Source organism: Hyperolius riggenbachi, chromosome 3, assembly GCF_040937935.1.
Source record: "Hyperolius riggenbachi isolate aHypRig1 chromosome 3, aHypRig1.pri, whole genome shotgun sequence".
Classification (NCBI taxonomy): Eukaryota; Metazoa; Chordata; class Amphibia; order Anura; family Hyperoliidae; genus Hyperolius; species Hyperolius riggenbachi.
In genome coordinates, this window is record NC_090648.1 from 98,255,314 (window position 1) to 98,273,905 (window position 18,592).

The 18,592-nt window shown below is 44.6% G+C and overlaps 1 protein-coding gene across 3 annotated transcripts in view; it reads left to right on the forward strand.

Moving 5' to 3' along the window:
• Positions 1–18,592, forward strand: part of CHMP7 (charged multivesicular body protein 7) — a 37,938-nt gene that overhangs the window by 871 nt on the left and 18,475 nt on the right. For all 3 annotated transcript variants that reach the window (XM_068274659.1, XM_068274658.1, XM_068274660.1), the window contains exons 2-6: positions 3,762–4,037; positions 5,508–5,676; positions 9,261–9,446; positions 15,814–15,947; positions 17,950–17,998. In XM_068274659.1, coding sequence (XP_068130760.1) covers positions 3,781–4,037; positions 5,508–5,676; positions 9,261–9,446; positions 15,814–15,947; positions 17,950–17,998 — 795 coding nt within the window. In that variant the 5' untranslated portion in view covers positions 3,762–3,780. The remainder of the gene's footprint in view (positions 1–3,761; positions 4,038–5,507; positions 5,677–9,260; positions 9,447–15,813; positions 15,948–17,949; positions 17,999–18,592) is intronic.

An 18,592-nucleotide genomic window follows, 5' to 3' on the forward strand; every position in this document is an offset into this window, starting at 1 on the left:
CTCCAACTCCTCAGTTTAGGATTCCACCGACTCCTCGACTCCGACTTCTCTAATTTGCATATTACAATCTTGATTGAAAGTATGTAACATGAAATTCGTCTCTTAACTGCCAACGCATAGGAATTTTAAAAGACAACTGAAGTGAGAAGGATATGGAGACTGCCATATTTATTCCCTTTAGTCATAGACTAAAACTAGTCCTTGGTAAGAGTACTTGTAAGAGGTACAGGCCGGAACAAAGAACATCTATCAGGCCCTAGGCAATGTAACTGTGGCTACATGTAAGAGTGATGTGCAGGTACTCTGCAGGGGAATGAGGAGATTCTTCCTCTATTACACATTCTTCATGCACAATCTGAACCAGGTTTATGGGTGACAGACAACACCTCTGTGTTCAATGTGCACAACATTCTCATTGGATTCCCTGCAGCTCTGTGGAGAGTGCATATGTAGAGTATAGTACTACTGTGTAACAAAGTAAACCTGAAACTAATGAAATTAAAGTTTTATACATACCTGGGGCTTCCTCCAGCCCTTTCAGGCTAATCAGGCCCTCGCTGTCCTCCTCCGCCACCTGGATGTTCTGCTATGAGTCCAGGTACTTGAGCCAGTCTGGCGTAGTGCGCATGCACACACTCCGCCGCCGGGAGCGTACTACACCTGCGCAACACTGTTGGCTGTGGAAGCGGCATGCGGCCGGACTGCGCTGACTGGCGGAATTACCAGGACTCATAGCAGAAGATCCAGGTGGTGGAGGTGGACAGCGAGGGACTGATTAGCCTGAAGGGGACTGGAAGAAGCCCCAGGTATGTATAAAACTTTTCATCCATCTCAGGTACCATTTAATTTGTAGTCACCAAACCAAATTTTAACGTATCAAATTATTTGATTTCATGAGCAAAGAGTATATTTGCATAAATCAGAATCAACGCAGAATTATTTGCATCTCATTGACCATCTGTATTAGTGACACGGCTACACATCAGGCTTTATACTTACAGCATAGATGTTATTTCGTATATATAAGAGATTCCTGTGTACACATCATATATACAGTCACAATCAGATGTGTATGTCTGACTTTAAAAACACGGGGACTGCTTTATTGAAGCAGCACAAGTAACTAATTTTGATTGGTTTATTTCATTTTTGTGGACTAAGCACAGCTATTACTGTATGTATAATTTATGATGACTATTGTCTGAGAAATAGAACATTTTATCATATTTTCTATTTTAATTACAGTTTAAATTCATTAGGAGTCGGAGTCGGTGCATTTTTTCCCGACTCCGACTCCGACTCCAGGCACCCAAAATTGCCCTGACTCCGACTCCATAGCCCTGATTACAACCCATTGGATCCCTAGTGTTAAACGTTGGGGACAAATGCTGTCATCTGTCCATGTAAACCAGCCCTTACAGTGCTCAGGAAGCACTTAGTGGTTCACATCATCATCATCATCATCATTATTATTATTATTAATTATCCTCCCTAATAAAAGCCCTGGGATCTGCATCCATAGGCTGCATTGGTGTCAGGCGGTGAGTGTGCAGGCGTTGCCGTGGTTGAACATGGGCACGTGGTGGTTGCGGGTGAGTGGGATAATCAGGGCTGTGGAGTCGGTACAAAAATCACCAGACTCCTCAGTTTATTGAAACCACCAACTCCAGGTACCCAAAATTGCTCCAACTCCACAGCCCTGGGGTTAATGCCCCACTGTTCAGCACCAGTTATCCTAAAATGACTAGTATTGCATAAATAGTGCTGACCCATTCTTCACAATGCCCTACTCTGTACATTAACAATATTTTGTTGGTCTTTAGTAGGCATGTCCAAAGGAGGCCCACATATAGAGAGGGGACTAAAGAGCAGTCCCCCAAAGGTAAATAAATGCTTGCTGCCCCCCTAAAGCCCACTCCATTTAGAAACCTCCATTTGGGGAAGGCTTATTTGACATATTTTTTTAAATCTAGGAGCAGCTAGATGCTCAGTTTACAAGGTACTGTAAATAACAGTAGCCTAAGAAAAAAAAAAAAGTAATGTATTTTAAATATTACAGTTTAGACTCATTCATTTTTTTGGCATTTAACGATTTGCCGTGGTGGATCTTCGCACAGTTGTTTGATAAGACAAGACAAATAACATTTATATTGCAATGAATATATAAAGTCAGCGCAGGTCTATAGTAATACAGCTTTTGTCATTTTCTGGTATACAGGATCTTTGAACAAAAAGGTAAAGAAGCAAGGCTTACCAGATTCCAACAACCCACATTATAAGGTTGTAAACGAGTTTGATAGATGGTCCGCAGAACTTTCAAATGGTGTTGTTTCACCAGCGATGTTGCACACCACAGATTCCTCCGGAATATAGTAGATATCCTGAGGTTGCAGAGACTCGCCAAAGGGGAGTCCAGTAGGATAGTGACATGAAAGAGATATATGGCACATCTAAGTGTAAACCGTCTTTATTACATAACAAGTAAAACAATTTAAAAACAAGGATAAAAACAATGGAGTAAGTGTTGCTTAACTTTAGCCAAAGGGAGAAATTACTATTCCCATATAGAAACAAATCACAAAATCCTCCATCGCACTTATATAACCCCACAAAAACTCCAGGTTATTTCAAAAGACAAATCTCCAAACTGTTTTAGAAATTGCGGGCAACTAGGTGACATGGCCCACATCTGGTGGTTCTGCCCTGTAGTTAAAATATATTGGTCTCAAGTAGCATCAGCTTTAGGCACAGCCCTAGAGATATCTCTTTCTCCTGACCCATTCCAACTACTACTTGGAAATAAGCCACCAAAGTGGAAATATCCACAACATAGACTTGCACAACACATAGCTAAAGCAGCTAGACTTCACATTGCCCGTCAATGTATGAAACCCACCTTGTCACTTGAAACGACAGACTCCATTATTATGGAGATCCTAGTATCTGAAAGGCTACTAGCAATAATTAATGATGCTACTTTGCCCTTTACACGAACCTGGCAACCATGGCTCTCGGCCTCATCAATGCTAGCCTTGCGATCCTGTGCCCTCTCCTTTTAGGGACAATCCTCACCAAATGCTATCCCCCGTACTGTTTTCTCTTTGTATCTCCGCATAAATTGTCATCTGACCTGTCACTGTTTATACCTGTACCAATGTTCATTACTATGTTTGAATGTTAACCGCAACATGGCCCTTTGCTAAGGGTCCATTCAAATGCTGTTATATTTGATATAATCCTTAAAATTAAAACTTTTTGAAACTAAAAACAAGGATAAAAGAAGAACTCACATACGGGGCCCGTGCACTGGGAACCCCGAAAAAGTAGCGCGCATAAAATGGTCAATAGAAGACCTCAAATAAAATGGTGCCGCCTGTCGCCTTCCCGACTGGTTTCGCAATCTTGTGTCATCAGGGAAGATCATGGATACTGAGTATTGAATGTGTACATAGAGATATGTGCCACTAGATGGCACCAGATGCTGCTAGTATTCACTGCAGAACATGATAACTGTGCATAAAGTGTACACAGGAGAAGATACATTCTCACTGGCTATGTAATATATAAATACAGCAGTTATGCAATGAATTACAATGGCAGCTTTCAGTACAGATAAACTGTACTTTGGGTAATTTGTAAACAGACAATAATACTTGTGCACAAAAGCACATATGAGAACTGAATGGGTAATAAAAAGTAAGAAAACATGTTTTTACTGAATGTTATGTCAGAGTTTAATCCCTCTTGAATCTTTCTGTTAGGTCCACCCCTTGATCGGTGATGATGATGGCCCCGCATTACCCAGCAGACTGGAATGACGATGAACGCATGTCATTTTTATTCTCTGCTTTCAAGGGGACACGAGATGTGGACAGCGCAGACTGGGATGGTAAAATGGCCTTTTGGATCCCATTGATTGTGGAGCATGCCAAGGCAGATGGACTTGCCAGTGTCACATTACGCCAACTGCAATTACGCTTCAAACGCAATGGCTGCACTCCGCTGGGCTTGGAAATGGTGATGCAGGAGATGCTCAGGTGAAAATAATTCATTGACCTATTCCAGGTGGGGAGACATATAGAGTTCAGTGCTGTGTGGTGTACATATGCGTGATCAACCTAAATATCCACAGATTCACTATAAACATGTATGCATGGCTTAGTGCAGCATACAAATTCATGACAATACAGTGGGGAGGATGTTGCAAACTCACTACAGGAAAACAGTATCAACCATAAGGGCTTTTCAACCCCTAGTTGAGGCCTCCTGGCCCTCCCGGAGTTGGTTTCTGCGGAAACCAGATACATTGGACTGTTATCTGGTTCATCCTGATTTGTTAATTGTCACCTCATGGCTGTGACTTTTATAGTACACAAGTGGTAAGAGAAATTAGGAGACAGCCATTGCTGACCTCTTTCTAAAGTAAAGCATTGGGCTTTCTGAGCTATGTATACAGAGAACGGCAAAATGACAGTAAAAAGGGGGAAAAAACAGGCGCTAAATATACAATAGACAAATGTGTCTGTTTGAAAATATGTGCTATGCAAAAAGTTGACAGCATCTCCTGCATGCATAAATTGGAGAGCTCTGAAGAGAAATGCTGAATGTGCAGCCACCAGCGTTTGGTGTGGACTGATAGCACAGTACCTGATGTCAACCGATGACTGCAGCAATGTATCGCCTCCTATAACTGCTGGTCACAATCCTCCTGGGCGATGGACCCTGGAACGCAGCGTGGGGTGCAGGTGGTGACGTTACTTGGGGCTAGAGCGCCTGACCAGGCTACACGGCTGCCGTTCCTCTCGACGTCTGCAGGCAGATTGATGGTTTCCCAACTCCCGACCTGTAGGAGGTGTGTCCCGTTTATCCTGCAGATTCTGACCAGCTGGATATAGGAGACGATATATTGCTGCATTCATCGGTTGACATCAGGTATTGGGCTACCAGTCCACACCAAACCCTGGTGGCTGCAACTTTCACTTATTACACATTCAGCATTTCTCTACAGAGCTATCTGTTTTATGCATGCAGGAGATGCTCTCAACATTTTGCATAGCACATATTGTCAAACAGAGACATTTGTCTATTGTATATTTACCACCTGGTTTTTCCCCCTTTTGTATACTGACTTTTCCTGAAGGACTTGAGGACTGACTGGCCCTGTGTAAAACCTTGGGCAGCTTTTATGCACTAAATTATAGTAAAGCTTTGGGGGCAAAAACACCTATGGCTTATTCGATTATACTGAAGAAGCTGTGAGGAACTGCACAAAACAGTGAAATGCAAACAGTAGAAGGTGGTTAGGTTATCATAGTGGTCTCTTTGCTTTTTTTGCCACCACTATAACTGTAATAGTTACACCAGTTCTTTGATCATAGTAACAGCTGGTCAGCACTGAGCTTTCCAGGATGTAACCCCTGTTAGAGCAGCAACATCTAGTGTCTGCAGAATTGTCACTATTCCACACTGTATAAACGAGCCCTGTTGTCCCTCTTGTGCTGTGACAGGCGTGGTTCCCTGCAGAGAGAGGCGGACTTTGTGTCTGGGGTCTCCAGCGGCTGGATCTCGTGGGGCATGAGGCAGCTGGTCATCAGACCTCTACGATGGACGCTGGGGTCCGTTCTAGGTGGACAGATGAATCTGGATGAAGGATTCGTGATTCCTGATGTGTTAAAGGTACATGACTATATCAATTTATGTTGTAAAGCTGGTCCGTCATGTCTGTTTCTTTATTGTCATTTTCTGTTTGAGTCTTAATGGAATTTCTGGTTTACCTTAGACCTTGTCAAGTTCTTATGTAAAAAAACAAGGACATTAGGAACTGCAGAATTCCCATGCTGTCACTCACTCCTAAATGAGTTCCCCTGTCATTGTTATTTTTTGTGTAATAGTGGGCGGACAGTTTTAACCCAGCACATCACACAATATATTCATATCTAGTTATTGGATACATTTACTCTATTGTGCTCTGTGCTTGTTTAGCTAGATCAGAGTGTGTTATCAGCAGCTGTGAATCAAAGCTGTTATGCTAGGAATACACGGTACGTTTTTTGCTAAGAATCGTTCCGACAGATGCCTTCGATGATAAAATTCCGACAAGTCCGATGTTCCGCTCAATTCCGCTCGATTTCTCATAGAAGTGAATGGAAAAAAGATAAGAAAAACGAGGGGAAGATGCGAGAATCAAGCAGAAAATCGAATGGCTAATAGATCAGGCGCCGAATTGAACGCGCAAAACATAACGTGTATTCCCAGCATAAGTTGTGTGTCAACTGTGCTGCTCTGTCCTGGTGTAAACACAGGCTTAACCCCTTAACTCACTTCTAGCGAAGTGAATTCAAGTGAATTCAAGTAAAACTTCATGGGCTTGATTCACTAAAAATAGCGCCACGTAACAGCGCGAGTTAGCTGCTGTTATGCGCGCTAGTGAATACGCACGCTCCAAATCAGTGTCCCTTCACGCTACGCTTACTATTGGCAGTGTAGCATGTGTAATTGGGGAGCGGGCATTCTGTGCACGCTATGCTTCTGAATTACAGCATAGCAAACACTCCTTCCACCCTGAGCACCAGCGGGTCCAGTCACATTAAAGGACCCGATCCTTGCACTCTGATTGGTCCAATTGGCTTTCTGTCACTTGACAGCTAGCTCGCACTGTTACGCAGCGCTATGTTTAGTGAATCAAGTCCCATGTTTTTATAGGATTCACAGATCATGATGTGGCTAATTTTTTAGAGCAGAAAGGAAGCTCTGTGTTCAGTTCCACTGTAACGCAACTTTAGCCTCCTACAGTCACTTGATGAAACTTGGGCGAGGGGTGTAATAACAACTGCCTCTGCCGAGAATCTAGCATTAGCACAGGGGCCTGTGATCAGCCCGTTGTATCAACTCGGCCGAGCACATTGTTCTCTTCTCTCTCCCTGCCCACCACATGACACACCTCTGACTCTGCATGATGAACCTCTTACCCTGCTTCCCTGGCCCTTCTCCCTCCCCACGTGGCAACATATTGCCAGCCTGTGCAGACTCAGCCCTGCAATGTTGCCGAGGGATGGAGCGCTGGTATCCTGGCTGGGTGACATGACTTGTACATTCATTAGAGCCTTTAGACCAGCGGTCCCCAAGCGCTTTGGGTCGAGGGCCCGGTCAACATACTTTAGACTGCTGGGGGGCCGGCGGAATATACATAAAATGATGTAGAAGACTTTGCTGGCCAGACAGTGAAGCATACCCAGGTGACAGCGTGCAGTCCAATTGGACAGCAGTGTCACCTGATGTGGAATTTGATTGGAAAAAAGCGAATGACTGCTTTCTGGCTTCCATGTGTGTGTGTGTGTGTGTGTGTGTGTGTGTGTGTGTGTGGGGGGGGGGGGGGGGGGGGGGGGTGTGCCAGCACTGCTATTCTATATGCGGACCATCAATATTTAAAGATGTAGCTGACCGCTTCTATAAGTAATACATTTTGTGTGTGGGGGCCGGTAAAGATGCCTCAGGGGCCCGCAAGCCTTAGTTTGAGGACCACTGCTTTAGACAGTCGCTGGCATCAGAGATGCATAATTACAGTACAGCTGTCTTGTAACTACTCGCAGGTGAGTCAGTATCCTGGCTGGTGGTGCCTTTTAGCTTTACAACATCTTGCGGTTTTGAAGAAAGGGGCACATGTGCTGGGCTGATGAAGCCACTTCCAAAAGACCAGTCCATTACAAATGCATCTCCTGTGTAAATACTTTATATATGTCTTCTTCTTGAATAACATTTTTTTATTGATGCTCAAGACAATCAGTATAATTATAGATAAATATATAAAATCACATTGAGATACTCTGCATCAGTCTTCAGTATTACAATTCAAAGAACACAAAATGAAAATATCGATCAAACAGATCAGCAAGTCTAAAATACATTGCAGTATGATTTATAAACGGCAGTGCTCAAAAACCTGAAGTTCTAAAGATGGGTGTTGAGGGCACCACTCCAACAGGGATTCTACCTAGCGGCACACTCCCCCCCCCCCCCCCCCCCCCCACCCAAACAACTTATAGGAAATGACCTACGCGTGTTGAGAGCCAAGACAAAGACCTATTAAAACTAGGCAACTATATACACAACCAAACGGCTCCTTTCACCCCTCCCATATTCCAGTCAGTTACCCCCCCTCCATCCCAACCTCCTAATACTTCAAATATAACTTCACCCCTAAAGAGCCATACTCTTTCCTGAATCTAGATTTCCAACTGTCCCAGGAAACCACCAATTATCTGCTTCAGATACTCTTGAAAGGGAGTCTTAAAGAGAACCCGAGGTGTGTTTAAAGAATGTTATCTGCTTACAGAGGCTGGATCTGCCTATACAGCCCAGCCTCTGTTGCTATCCCAAACCTCACTAAGTATCCCCTGCACTCTGCAATCCCTCATAAATCACAGCCGTGCTGTAAGGCTGTGTTTACATCTGTAGTGTCAGTCTCGGCTGCTCCCCCGCCTCCTGCATAGCTCCAGTCCCTGTCCCCGTCCCTTCCCTCCAATCAGCAGGGAGCCAAAGGAACCAAATGCTCAAATCGTGATAAGTAACTATCTTTCTCCTCCTCCAACATATCAGGGCTCTGGGGCTATGAATAAGGCTAGGTTTCCATTTGTGCGGCGGCATGCGTCTTGCGAGACGCAATGCCGGCACAGCTCTTGCCTCTCGCAGCCGAATCCCTCTAGCCGTGCTATGCACAGCTATGGGATTCGGACAGCTACGGACGAAATTATGCTGCAGGGCCTCAGATTTTTCCTCGGCCACGAATTCGGATGGCTCTCATAGACTTCTATAGGCTGCTGAAATCCATCCGAATTCGTGGGCGGGGAATCGGCCTGGATTCGCAGCAGTGGAAACCCGGCCTTAGACACAATTGTCCAAAACATGTCAGCCTTTCTTTGCTGTTTTATGGATGTCTAATAAAGTGTATGGAAGCTACTTGTTGATGAGTGCGGACATTTTCTCTTTTTCCAGTGTTGCAGCGTGTAGTCCAGAACTACGACATGGATGCGAAGAGTGCAGCTGTGTTTTTCTTGTGTATCAGGGCTCTGAAGTAGACAAAAGGGTGGAGGGGCCTAGAAGTGTCTTGTACACGAAATACCCTATATATGATATATATATATAGATAGATAGATAGATAGATATATTTGGTGTGATGGTTGTATTCATTTTTGCATTGTTTGGAAACCGTATGGTAGGAGACGGAGGTTCCCTAACATGCTGTTGTGTTTCTTTCTCCGCAGGTGCAGGCAGAGCTGGTGCTGCAGACGTACCAGTCTTCCCCTCTGAGTTCCTTCCCCTTACTGCTGGAGGATGATGTATGCACACTGTGCAAGGAGGTCATTCCAGACCCGCCCACCTTCAAGCTGGCTTTATTGCAGCTGCAGCGAGACAAGAAGATTTGTGTGTTGCAACGGCACGGGGAAAGGGTGAGAAGAAAGCAGCCAGTTCTGTAGCATATAAGGATTGTCACAGAGGGTTTTCATATCCATATAAGGGTGGTGGGCATCGGTTTTGGAACTTTTGTGTACAGTTATTGAGGAACATTAGTCTGCAGTTATGAGTAGCGTTGTTGATTCCTTGTCAAATCAACATATCTTTTCAGATTTTGGTGATTGTATCTTGTACCATGGCTAAATGAAATCACACACACTTTTGGCTCTCTTAAAGGACCACTGTTGGGAAAAATTGTGAAAGGTAAAATATATGTGTGCACATACTTGTAAGAAGTATATTTCTCCTAGATTTTCTTCAATATCCCTGTCGCTTACATTAAGTAGTAAAAATCTGACATGTTTGGACTAGTCCATCTCCTCTTGAGGCATTCTCAATATTCCCTTTATTCTTTACAAAAGCATTCCCTAGAAAGGATCAACACAAAGATGTTGCCTGGCCTGCCTACTCATTTGCCCATTGTTTTGGCAGTTGGACTCAGTAACTGCTGTTCAATTAGTGCTTTTGAAAATAACGAAAACCCACACAGACCCTCATGAGGAGGTGGACTAATCTGAAACCTGTCAAATGTCAGATTTTTACTGCCTACTGTAAGCAACAGGTATGTAGGAGAAACTAATTTATAGTGCATTTTAACTGGGGAGAAATATACGTATTATACACATGTATTTTAAAATTTTTTGGGGATATTGATCTCTTAAGACGAACCCGAGGTGAGAGGTATATGGAGGCTGCCATATTTATTTACTTTTTTTTTTTTTGTAACACTATTTTTATTTTGATTATAAAAGAAAAAGTTTACAGGTACATAGGCAATTATCAGGTCTTAGAGCAAAGTAGTACCTCATAGGTAGGGTCAACAAATAGAAATACAGTAAACGTGGAAAGTTACAGCCTGAGACTGGAAAGGAGCACAGGTGGTAAATTAATGTCCAGATCCATACCATTAATCGAATGTGGAATAGGTGGTGTAAGTTGAGCCTACTGGTGAGAAGAAAGAAAAAGCATAGTACAAACATTTCTCAAGATCTGAGTACCTGTAGGTTTAAAGGTGAGTTTTGAGCGGAAATCAGCTTAATTTTAAGATCAGAAAACAACAGAACATATTTATTTACTTTTAACCACTTAAGCACCGCAGGAATTTTGAATGATCTGTGCTGGGTGGGCTCTTCAGCCCCCAGCACAGATCGGGTGGTAGGCAGGGCGATCAGACTCCCCCCCCCCCCCCCCCTTTTTTCCCCACTAGGGGGATGTCCTGCTGGGGGGGTCTGATCGCTGCTGGCTACTTGTGTGTAGCGGGGGGCCCCTCAAAGCCCCTCTCCGCAGCGATATCCTGCCCTCCCTCTCCTTCCCTCTCCTTCCCTCTCTCCCCTCCTCACTATGGGCGGTACAGGACAGCGATCCATCCTGTACCGCCTTAGATAGGCTTCAGCCTATCAGACGGCGGCAATTCCTGACCAATCAGAGGCCGGGGATCGCCGATCTCCTGCGACGTAAACACTGGGATTTCTTCCCCGCGTGTTTACATTTTGCCTGCTAGCCGCGATCGGAGGCTCGCAGGCTGTTCACGGAGACTCCCTCCGTGAACTGACAGGAAACCGTTTCCATGGAAACACCACTGTGACCAGCCGCCGCCTAGCGGGCAGTTTCCTGTGTCTCTATTACTTTTAGCCATAGACCCTGAACAAGCATGCAGCAGATCAGGTACTCTGAGGTTATACTGCATTAGCCATATGCTTGTTCCAGGGTTTTGACTCAGACACCACTTCTTGCAGAAGATAAACAGATAAACATGGCTGCCAGGCAACAAGGAAATAAATATGGCAGCCTCCATATCCCTCTCACCTCTGGTTCCCATTAAGGGTGCCATACATGATTCAACCACAAAACATTTAATTTACCTACCTTTTTTTTTTTTTTTTTTTCCCCCAAGAGAAATCAATCTGTCTTCTAATATTTTTTGATAGTTATGGTATGCCCAGTGCTGGAAATTTCTGATGAATTTTTAGGAAAAATGTAATAGAGTTGAATCCCATCATAGCAAACTCCAAGGGTCCAGGAAAAGTAGACTAGATCAGAAGTTTACTATTTCAGAATTGGTCATACATTGTACATTTATGCAGATGCATTTGCTGGGACCTGAGGATTGGAGTTTACTATATCCAGAGGTTTATTATATCAAGTTTACTATAACGCGATTCTACTGTAGCATATGGTGGATCGATCTGATTTTTCAAACATTACTATCAGTCAAGAATATCAATTGTATTAAAAAGATCGTAAAGGGAAGATCCACGCAGGATATAAAAAACAAACTGCACTTACCTGTGGCTTCTTCTAGCTCCTGGTAGTCAATCGGTGCCCTCGCCGCAGCTCCTTTCCCTCCCGGCATCCAGCGGTGAAGAAGCCGACATCGCCAAGTCGGCTTCATGTGGGCTCCATGGCGTGGGTCACGTGGTATGACGTCATCTGGTCTCTACTGCGCAGGCGCAGTAGAGACCAGATGACGTCCCTACACCACGTGACCACCCGTCGTGGAGTGCACAGAAGCTGACCCGGTAGCCGACCTGGCGAGGTCGGCTTCTTCACCGATGGACGCCGGGAGGGAGAGCAGCTGCGGCGAGGGCACCGATCAACTGCCAGGAGCTGGAAGAAGCCACAGTGCCGAACATCTTGTATTTTTTAATAATACTTGGCACTGTAGCCACTGGAACTTGAATACCTTTAGAAATGGTCTTGTAGCCCTTTCCTGACTTGTGAGCAACCACAATGCACAGCCGCAGGTTCTCACTGAGCTACTTTGTCTTAGCCATGACTGTCCATAAACCAACTGCAGAGAGCTACTGTTTTTCACCTGTTGATTAAAACAGCTTTTCCCAACTAATCAGGGTAATTAGGATGCTTTAGAACAGCTTGGACTATTTGGAATGGTATAGAACTTTAGATTTTCCCACAGACTGTGACAGTTTGTGAAGGGTAAGAATAATTTTGGACTAGACACTTTTTGCTCAAATGTAAATCAAAGCTGAGAAATTTTTTTTTTTTCCAAAATAATTCATCTTTACTGTTCACCATATACATGCTGCCACTTGGAGAAATCATACAAAAACATGGCCTGACATATCATTGCTATGCTGATGATACCCAGCTATATTTGTCATTCAAACCTGATGTCACAGACCCTACTCCACAAATAAACGCATGCTTAGCTGAGCTTCAGTAGTGGATGAATAATAATTGGCTAAAACTTAATGCTGACAACAACAAAAAAAAACAAAAAAAAACAAAACTTAATGCTGACAAAACTGAGGTTCTTGTTATCGAGGGCCAGGGCTCAACAGCAAAGCAGCTCCAGTCTCAACCAACACCGCTAAGGATAGGGAGCTCAGACCTGAACAACTCAGACTGTGTGCGCAGCCTGGGAGTACTGATTGATGGGAAATTAAGCTTCAGGAATCAAATCTCAGCTGTTGTGAAACATTCCTTCTTTCACCTAAGGAATATTGCAAGGATTAAACACCTAATTCCTTCAGGGGATCTTCCAACCCTAGTTCATGCCTTCGTCACATCAAGGTTAGACTACTGCAACATCCTCTACACAGGCCTGCATAAGAAAGACTTACGCCGCCTGCAATTAGTACAGAATACCGCCGCAAGGCTGTTAACGAGCCAACCCCGCCATTGCCACATAACACCAACCCTGAGCTCACTCCACTGGCTACCGATAAAATGGAGAATTCTGTTTAAGATTGGCTTACTGACATTCAAATCCTTGCACAATCTGGGCCCTGGATACCTGAAGGACTTGTTGCAACTACATCACACCCCCCACAATCTTAGATCAAAAGGACGTAACACCTTGGTCACCCCCAGAGTCCACCTCAAAACCTTTGGAGACAGAGCCTTTTGTCATGCTGCCCCTACACTTTGGAACTCCCTGCCACACCCAATCAGGACAGCCCCATCCCTGGAAGCATTTAAGTCTAAACTGAAAACCTACCTTTTCAGTCTGGCATTCATGAACATCTGACTATCTCCTTTGTAACACAACCCAGCCTGAAACCCTGTATTAATCTGAGACACAGCTATGCGCTTTGAGTCCTATGGGAGAAAAGCGCTTTACAAATGTTATTGTATTGTATTGTATTATCTTGTACATAGTCTTATCTTTTGGGAGACGCCTATGTCCTTTCCCGTCAAAAAAATTACTTGCTGGTAAAAGTAACTTTAAGTTAAAATTTGCCAGGGGTATGAATAATTATGGGCAGCACTGTACATATGCACAGAAGTAGATATTGCTTGCTTGGCAGTTGGAAACAGCTGTTATTTCCCACAATGCAATGAGGTTTACAGACCGGAAACTGTCAAGACCTAAATGCTGACATCCCACTATAGGAGGGGTTTTACCACAATATCAGCCATACAGACCCCTCAATGATCTGTTCCAGAAAAGGTAAAGATTTCTTGTGGGAAAGGGCGAATCAGCTATTGATTGTGATGAAGTTCAATCCTGGGTTACAGTTCCTCTTTAAAGAGAACCTGTACTGAGTAAAAATATTTAAAATAAACCTATCAGGTAACTTCAAATGAAGATTACATAGTTACCTTGCCATCAGTTCCTCTCAGGAGCTCGCCATTTTCTTCTGACAATAATCCCTTCCAGTTCTGACAACATTTTGTCAGATCTGAAATATATCAGTTGCTGTCAGTAAAATATCAGTTGCTGTCAGTTATAGCTGAGAAGAAAACTGATGTACCAGGTAATGTCCATGTTTCCCTATGGCTCAAGTGGGCGATGTTACAGTTTAACTGTGTGCTGACCAGAAAGCTGTTATTAGTAATGGCCATTTTCAAAATGGAGGACGGAAAATTCCCTTGATCACAGTGAACAAACAGGACGCGGGACAGGAGAAAGACACTGAGGAGTAGACTACATGGAAGGTAAGTATGACTTGTGTATGCTTATTTTGACTTTTAATTTTCAGTTCAGGTTTTCTTTAAAGAGGAACTCCAGTGAAACTAATGTAATGAAAAAAGTGCTTCATTTTTACAATAGTTATGTATACAGCAAATGATTAGTCAGTGTTTGCCCATGGTAAAATCTTTTAAATCCCTGATTTACATTCGGACATTTATTACATGGTGACATTTTTACTGTTGGCAAGTGATGCAGCTGCTGCATGCTTTTTGGCAGTTGGAAACAGCTGTAAACCGCTATTTCCCACAATGCAACAGGGTTCACAGACAGGAAACTGCCAGGAGTACCATGGTCCTCAAAGTTTCTTGTGGGAGGGGTTTCACCACAATATCAGCCATACAGCGCCCCCTGATGATCCATTTGTGAAAAGGAATAGATTTCTCATGTAAAAGGGGGTATCAGCTACTGATTGGGATAAAGTTCAATTCTTGGTCGGAGTTTCTCTTTTTAAATACAATTGTATGGTGTATTGCCATTGTTCATTCAACGGGCTTTGAGTTAAAGCTTGTAAAATTTCCCCTGAAATAATATAACTTTACTGAGATAGAGGTGTGGAGTAGTCTTCATTTTAAAGCATTTTATACATATGAAATGTGGCTCCACAAGTTTGTCTTAGAAACGTTTTCAGAAAGAGTTATGCGGTGCTTTCAGTCCCTCTGAATGCTTGTTTCCTATTCTCCTCTCTGATAACCAGGGGCGTTGCTAGTATCCTAAGAGGTCCGGGGCACTTTGGGCACTCCAGATGGAAAATGGGTGTGGCCATAAGCCAGAATGTGGGTGTGGTCATGTGTGGAGCGAAATTTACATGAACTAAACAGTGGTCTAAGTAGGCCTGCTCAGGAAAATGTTGGATGAAGCCCCCCTCTCATGCAGCATATCACATAAATAGGCAGTTACCTGGCTTTTGTGCTGGCTGGTCTGGCTTTCTGCTGGGCGGGCTGGCCTGCCACCAGGTTATCTGGCAGTTCCCCCATAGCATTCCCTGACCTTCTAGTGGAGCCCCTCCAATGCTCCCATGGGCCTCCCATTTAGTCACCACAACTCCCAGCATGCCCCCATAGAAGAAGCTCCCCGCATGCCCTCATAGAAGAACCACCGCTCCCTGCATGCCCCCATAAAGGCATCACAGTGCCCAGCATGGCACCATAGCACTCAGTATGCCCACATAGAGGCAGCACAGCTCCCAGCTTGTCTGCCATTTAGGCACCACAGCTCCCAACATGCTCGCTATTGAAGCACCACAGCTGACTCTGCCTGGGGGACATCCGGGGCACCCCAGAATAGATCAGGGACATGTGCCACTGATCTTTGGGGCTAGCAACGCCCCTACTGATAACGGTTTTGTCACCTCTGCTTCTTTGCAGCTTGTGAAGTTTGTGCAGAGCGGCAAGAGTCATGTGACCCCCATTGGAGAAGCAGACCTGGGCATATACGAGTTACAGAAAAGTGAGAAGCTGCTATCAGAGAGAGTGCAGAAGGCATGCGAAGAGTCTGATCGGCAAGTACTGGCGTTCCTGGCGGCTTCCTCACTGATTGCATGAAATAGTAACCCATAGCAGATCCTGATCACATTTCACCTATACTGCAGATTTCCATGCATTTGTTTCAGGAAGTATATTGCAGTTAAGCTTGTAGTGGAATTTAACTCCAAGTTAAATTGTTCCCAAGGTAGGCAAAGCTCCATTAGGGTCGGTTCACACTTGTATTTGAAACGTATCCGTGGCTCCGTTTTTGGGCCCGGACCAAAACCGGAGCCACGGATACCAATGTTAAAAATAGCGTCCGTCTTCACACAATCTAAAAACGGATCCGTGGGGGAATCCGGTTTGAAAAACTGAACGGACAGTCCGGATTTGCAGTTTTTTCACAGACCCCGGATACACAGAGGGGTAGTGAAAAGCAATGCAAAAATGGATCTCCCTCTACACAGACAGCTTTAGACAGAAACGGATACGTTTCCAGAGTCCCAACCCTGTCTGTGGGTGGGAGGGCCACCATGCTGGAGGGGGTAGGAGGCAGGAAGGGGGCAGTGGGCACAGTGGCGTCCCCGCTCCCCCACCAGCTAGTTTCTTTTAAAATCAATCCAGCTTCGAGCCGGGAACTCACTTCCTTGCATTCCACCGCTCGCCGCGTCACTTCCTGCAATGCCGCGCTCTGTACTTCCGTGGGCGGCATTGCAAGAGGTGACGTAGCGAGCGGTGGAACAAGGTAGTGAATGAGTTCCCTGCTCTCCGCTGGATTGATTTTAAAAGAAACTAACTAGAGGGGGGCGTGGAAGGGGGCACTCAGATGAGGGAGGGGGGGTCCAACACCCCTCTCCAACACTGTGCCAGCTGCCCCCCTTCCTGCCTGCTACTCACTCCAGCATGGCGGCCCTCCCATCCAAAGCCATGGAATGTTTAAACGGACTAGAAACTTTTTTTTTTATCCATTACGTCCCGGTTTTCTAAAACCGGAGCCTGGACCGCGGATTGCGTTCTGCAACCACATGTAGTGTGGACCGAGCCTCGGAGAAGAAATTCACAGGTTTTGCAGCAGAAATCATGCTCCTGAGTTTATTACCTCCTGTAAAGCAGCAGAGTGGCTAAGTGGTCAGCATTATTGCTTAGTACCACCAGAGCACTATTTGGGGGACGTTTGTATGTTCTCCCTATGTTTGCATGGCAGTTCTACTGGTTGTCAAGTGTTCTCTCATACCACCAAAAAACATTCTATTTCGCTTTGGTAGAGACATTGTTAGCCCCTCTGGGGGGCAGCTAGTACATGTCGCTAAAGTGCTTATTCAAATGTATTTTTTCTATATAAATGCATTATTGTTCACATATACAAGATTTCTGACATGCTTCACCCCCCTTCCCTCTGGATACCCCCTCCTGACAACACATCTGCCGCTCTCCAACCTTTGAACTCTTTCAAACACTCCCTCAAAACTTTTCCCGACAAGCAAACGCTCTAACTTAGGCCGTTCCCCCTTCGACCGCTGGCCAAGTTGTACTTCTCACTAGATAACCTGAAAACACACTGCCCCCCCCCCCCCCCCCCCCTCCAATTCCTTCAAATTGTAAGCTCGCAAGGGCTGGGATTTGTGTTTTGGAATATGTTATTTACTTTGTGTCTTAGAATTTATTTTATTCACAAGTTACGTTTGTCACTGTAATTACCAATTCTGTATTTTGTAGAAGTGTCTGTATTTGATGTATACCATTGCCTGTATTATTATGCACCCCATGTTTGTTTCTTACTTTGTACAGCGCCACTGACGGAATATGCTGGCGCTTTGTACATCGATAATAGTAATTTATTCTAGTTGTAACTGAAGCAGTTATAGTGGGATTGCTGGGGGAGGGAGCACACTGTAGACTGTACATACAGACACCAGAAAGCAATAGCTTGGCAATGATATCAGGCAGGACTATCTTGGCCAAATGCTAATATTTTAATGGGCATATCCAGAGATAAAACTGTAATCTCACTCATGTAAATGTTATTTGCATTTGCAGGCTGAAGGAGGAAGCAATAAGCTTTAAAAGAGAAGGAAATAAACATCAGGTGAGGTATAGTTATTGTTGTGCTCAGTCAGGTGGATTTTATGATTGTGAAATCTCTTTTCTCACCTGTGTCACTATTTTACAAATAGATCCTGTGATGATAATTCTTCCCTTAGGACCAGCAACTAAAGCCTTGTACACACATTAGAGGACTGTGGCATGCAGGCGACAGTTCAGGGCCCAATGCTATTCAGGAGTTCTGTAGGCTAGCAATGCGTTCTGTTGATATGGAGGGGGAAGGATGGTGGTAAGTGGCATACAAGGGAGTAGGCAGGTTCAGTAAGGGAACAATGCCCTTGGCCTGTGCCTGGCCAAGCCGTTCACTCCTTGAAAGACCAGGGGCCTTTGTAAACATGCTAGATTCTTGGAAGAGGCAGCCCCAACTGGCCACCTTACCCGAGAACCATCTTGTGTGTGTTTACAAGGCTTTAAAGGGTAATTCAGAGGAAAACAAACAAAAAAAATCCGCTTACCTGGGGCTTCCTCCAGCCCCCTGCATCCATCCTGTGCCATGGCCGCAGCTCCATTGGCTCCCAGTCCCCTCCGGTGCAGAGGCCGACCTTGCCAGGTCGGCATCTTCCTGCGTTCCACTGTG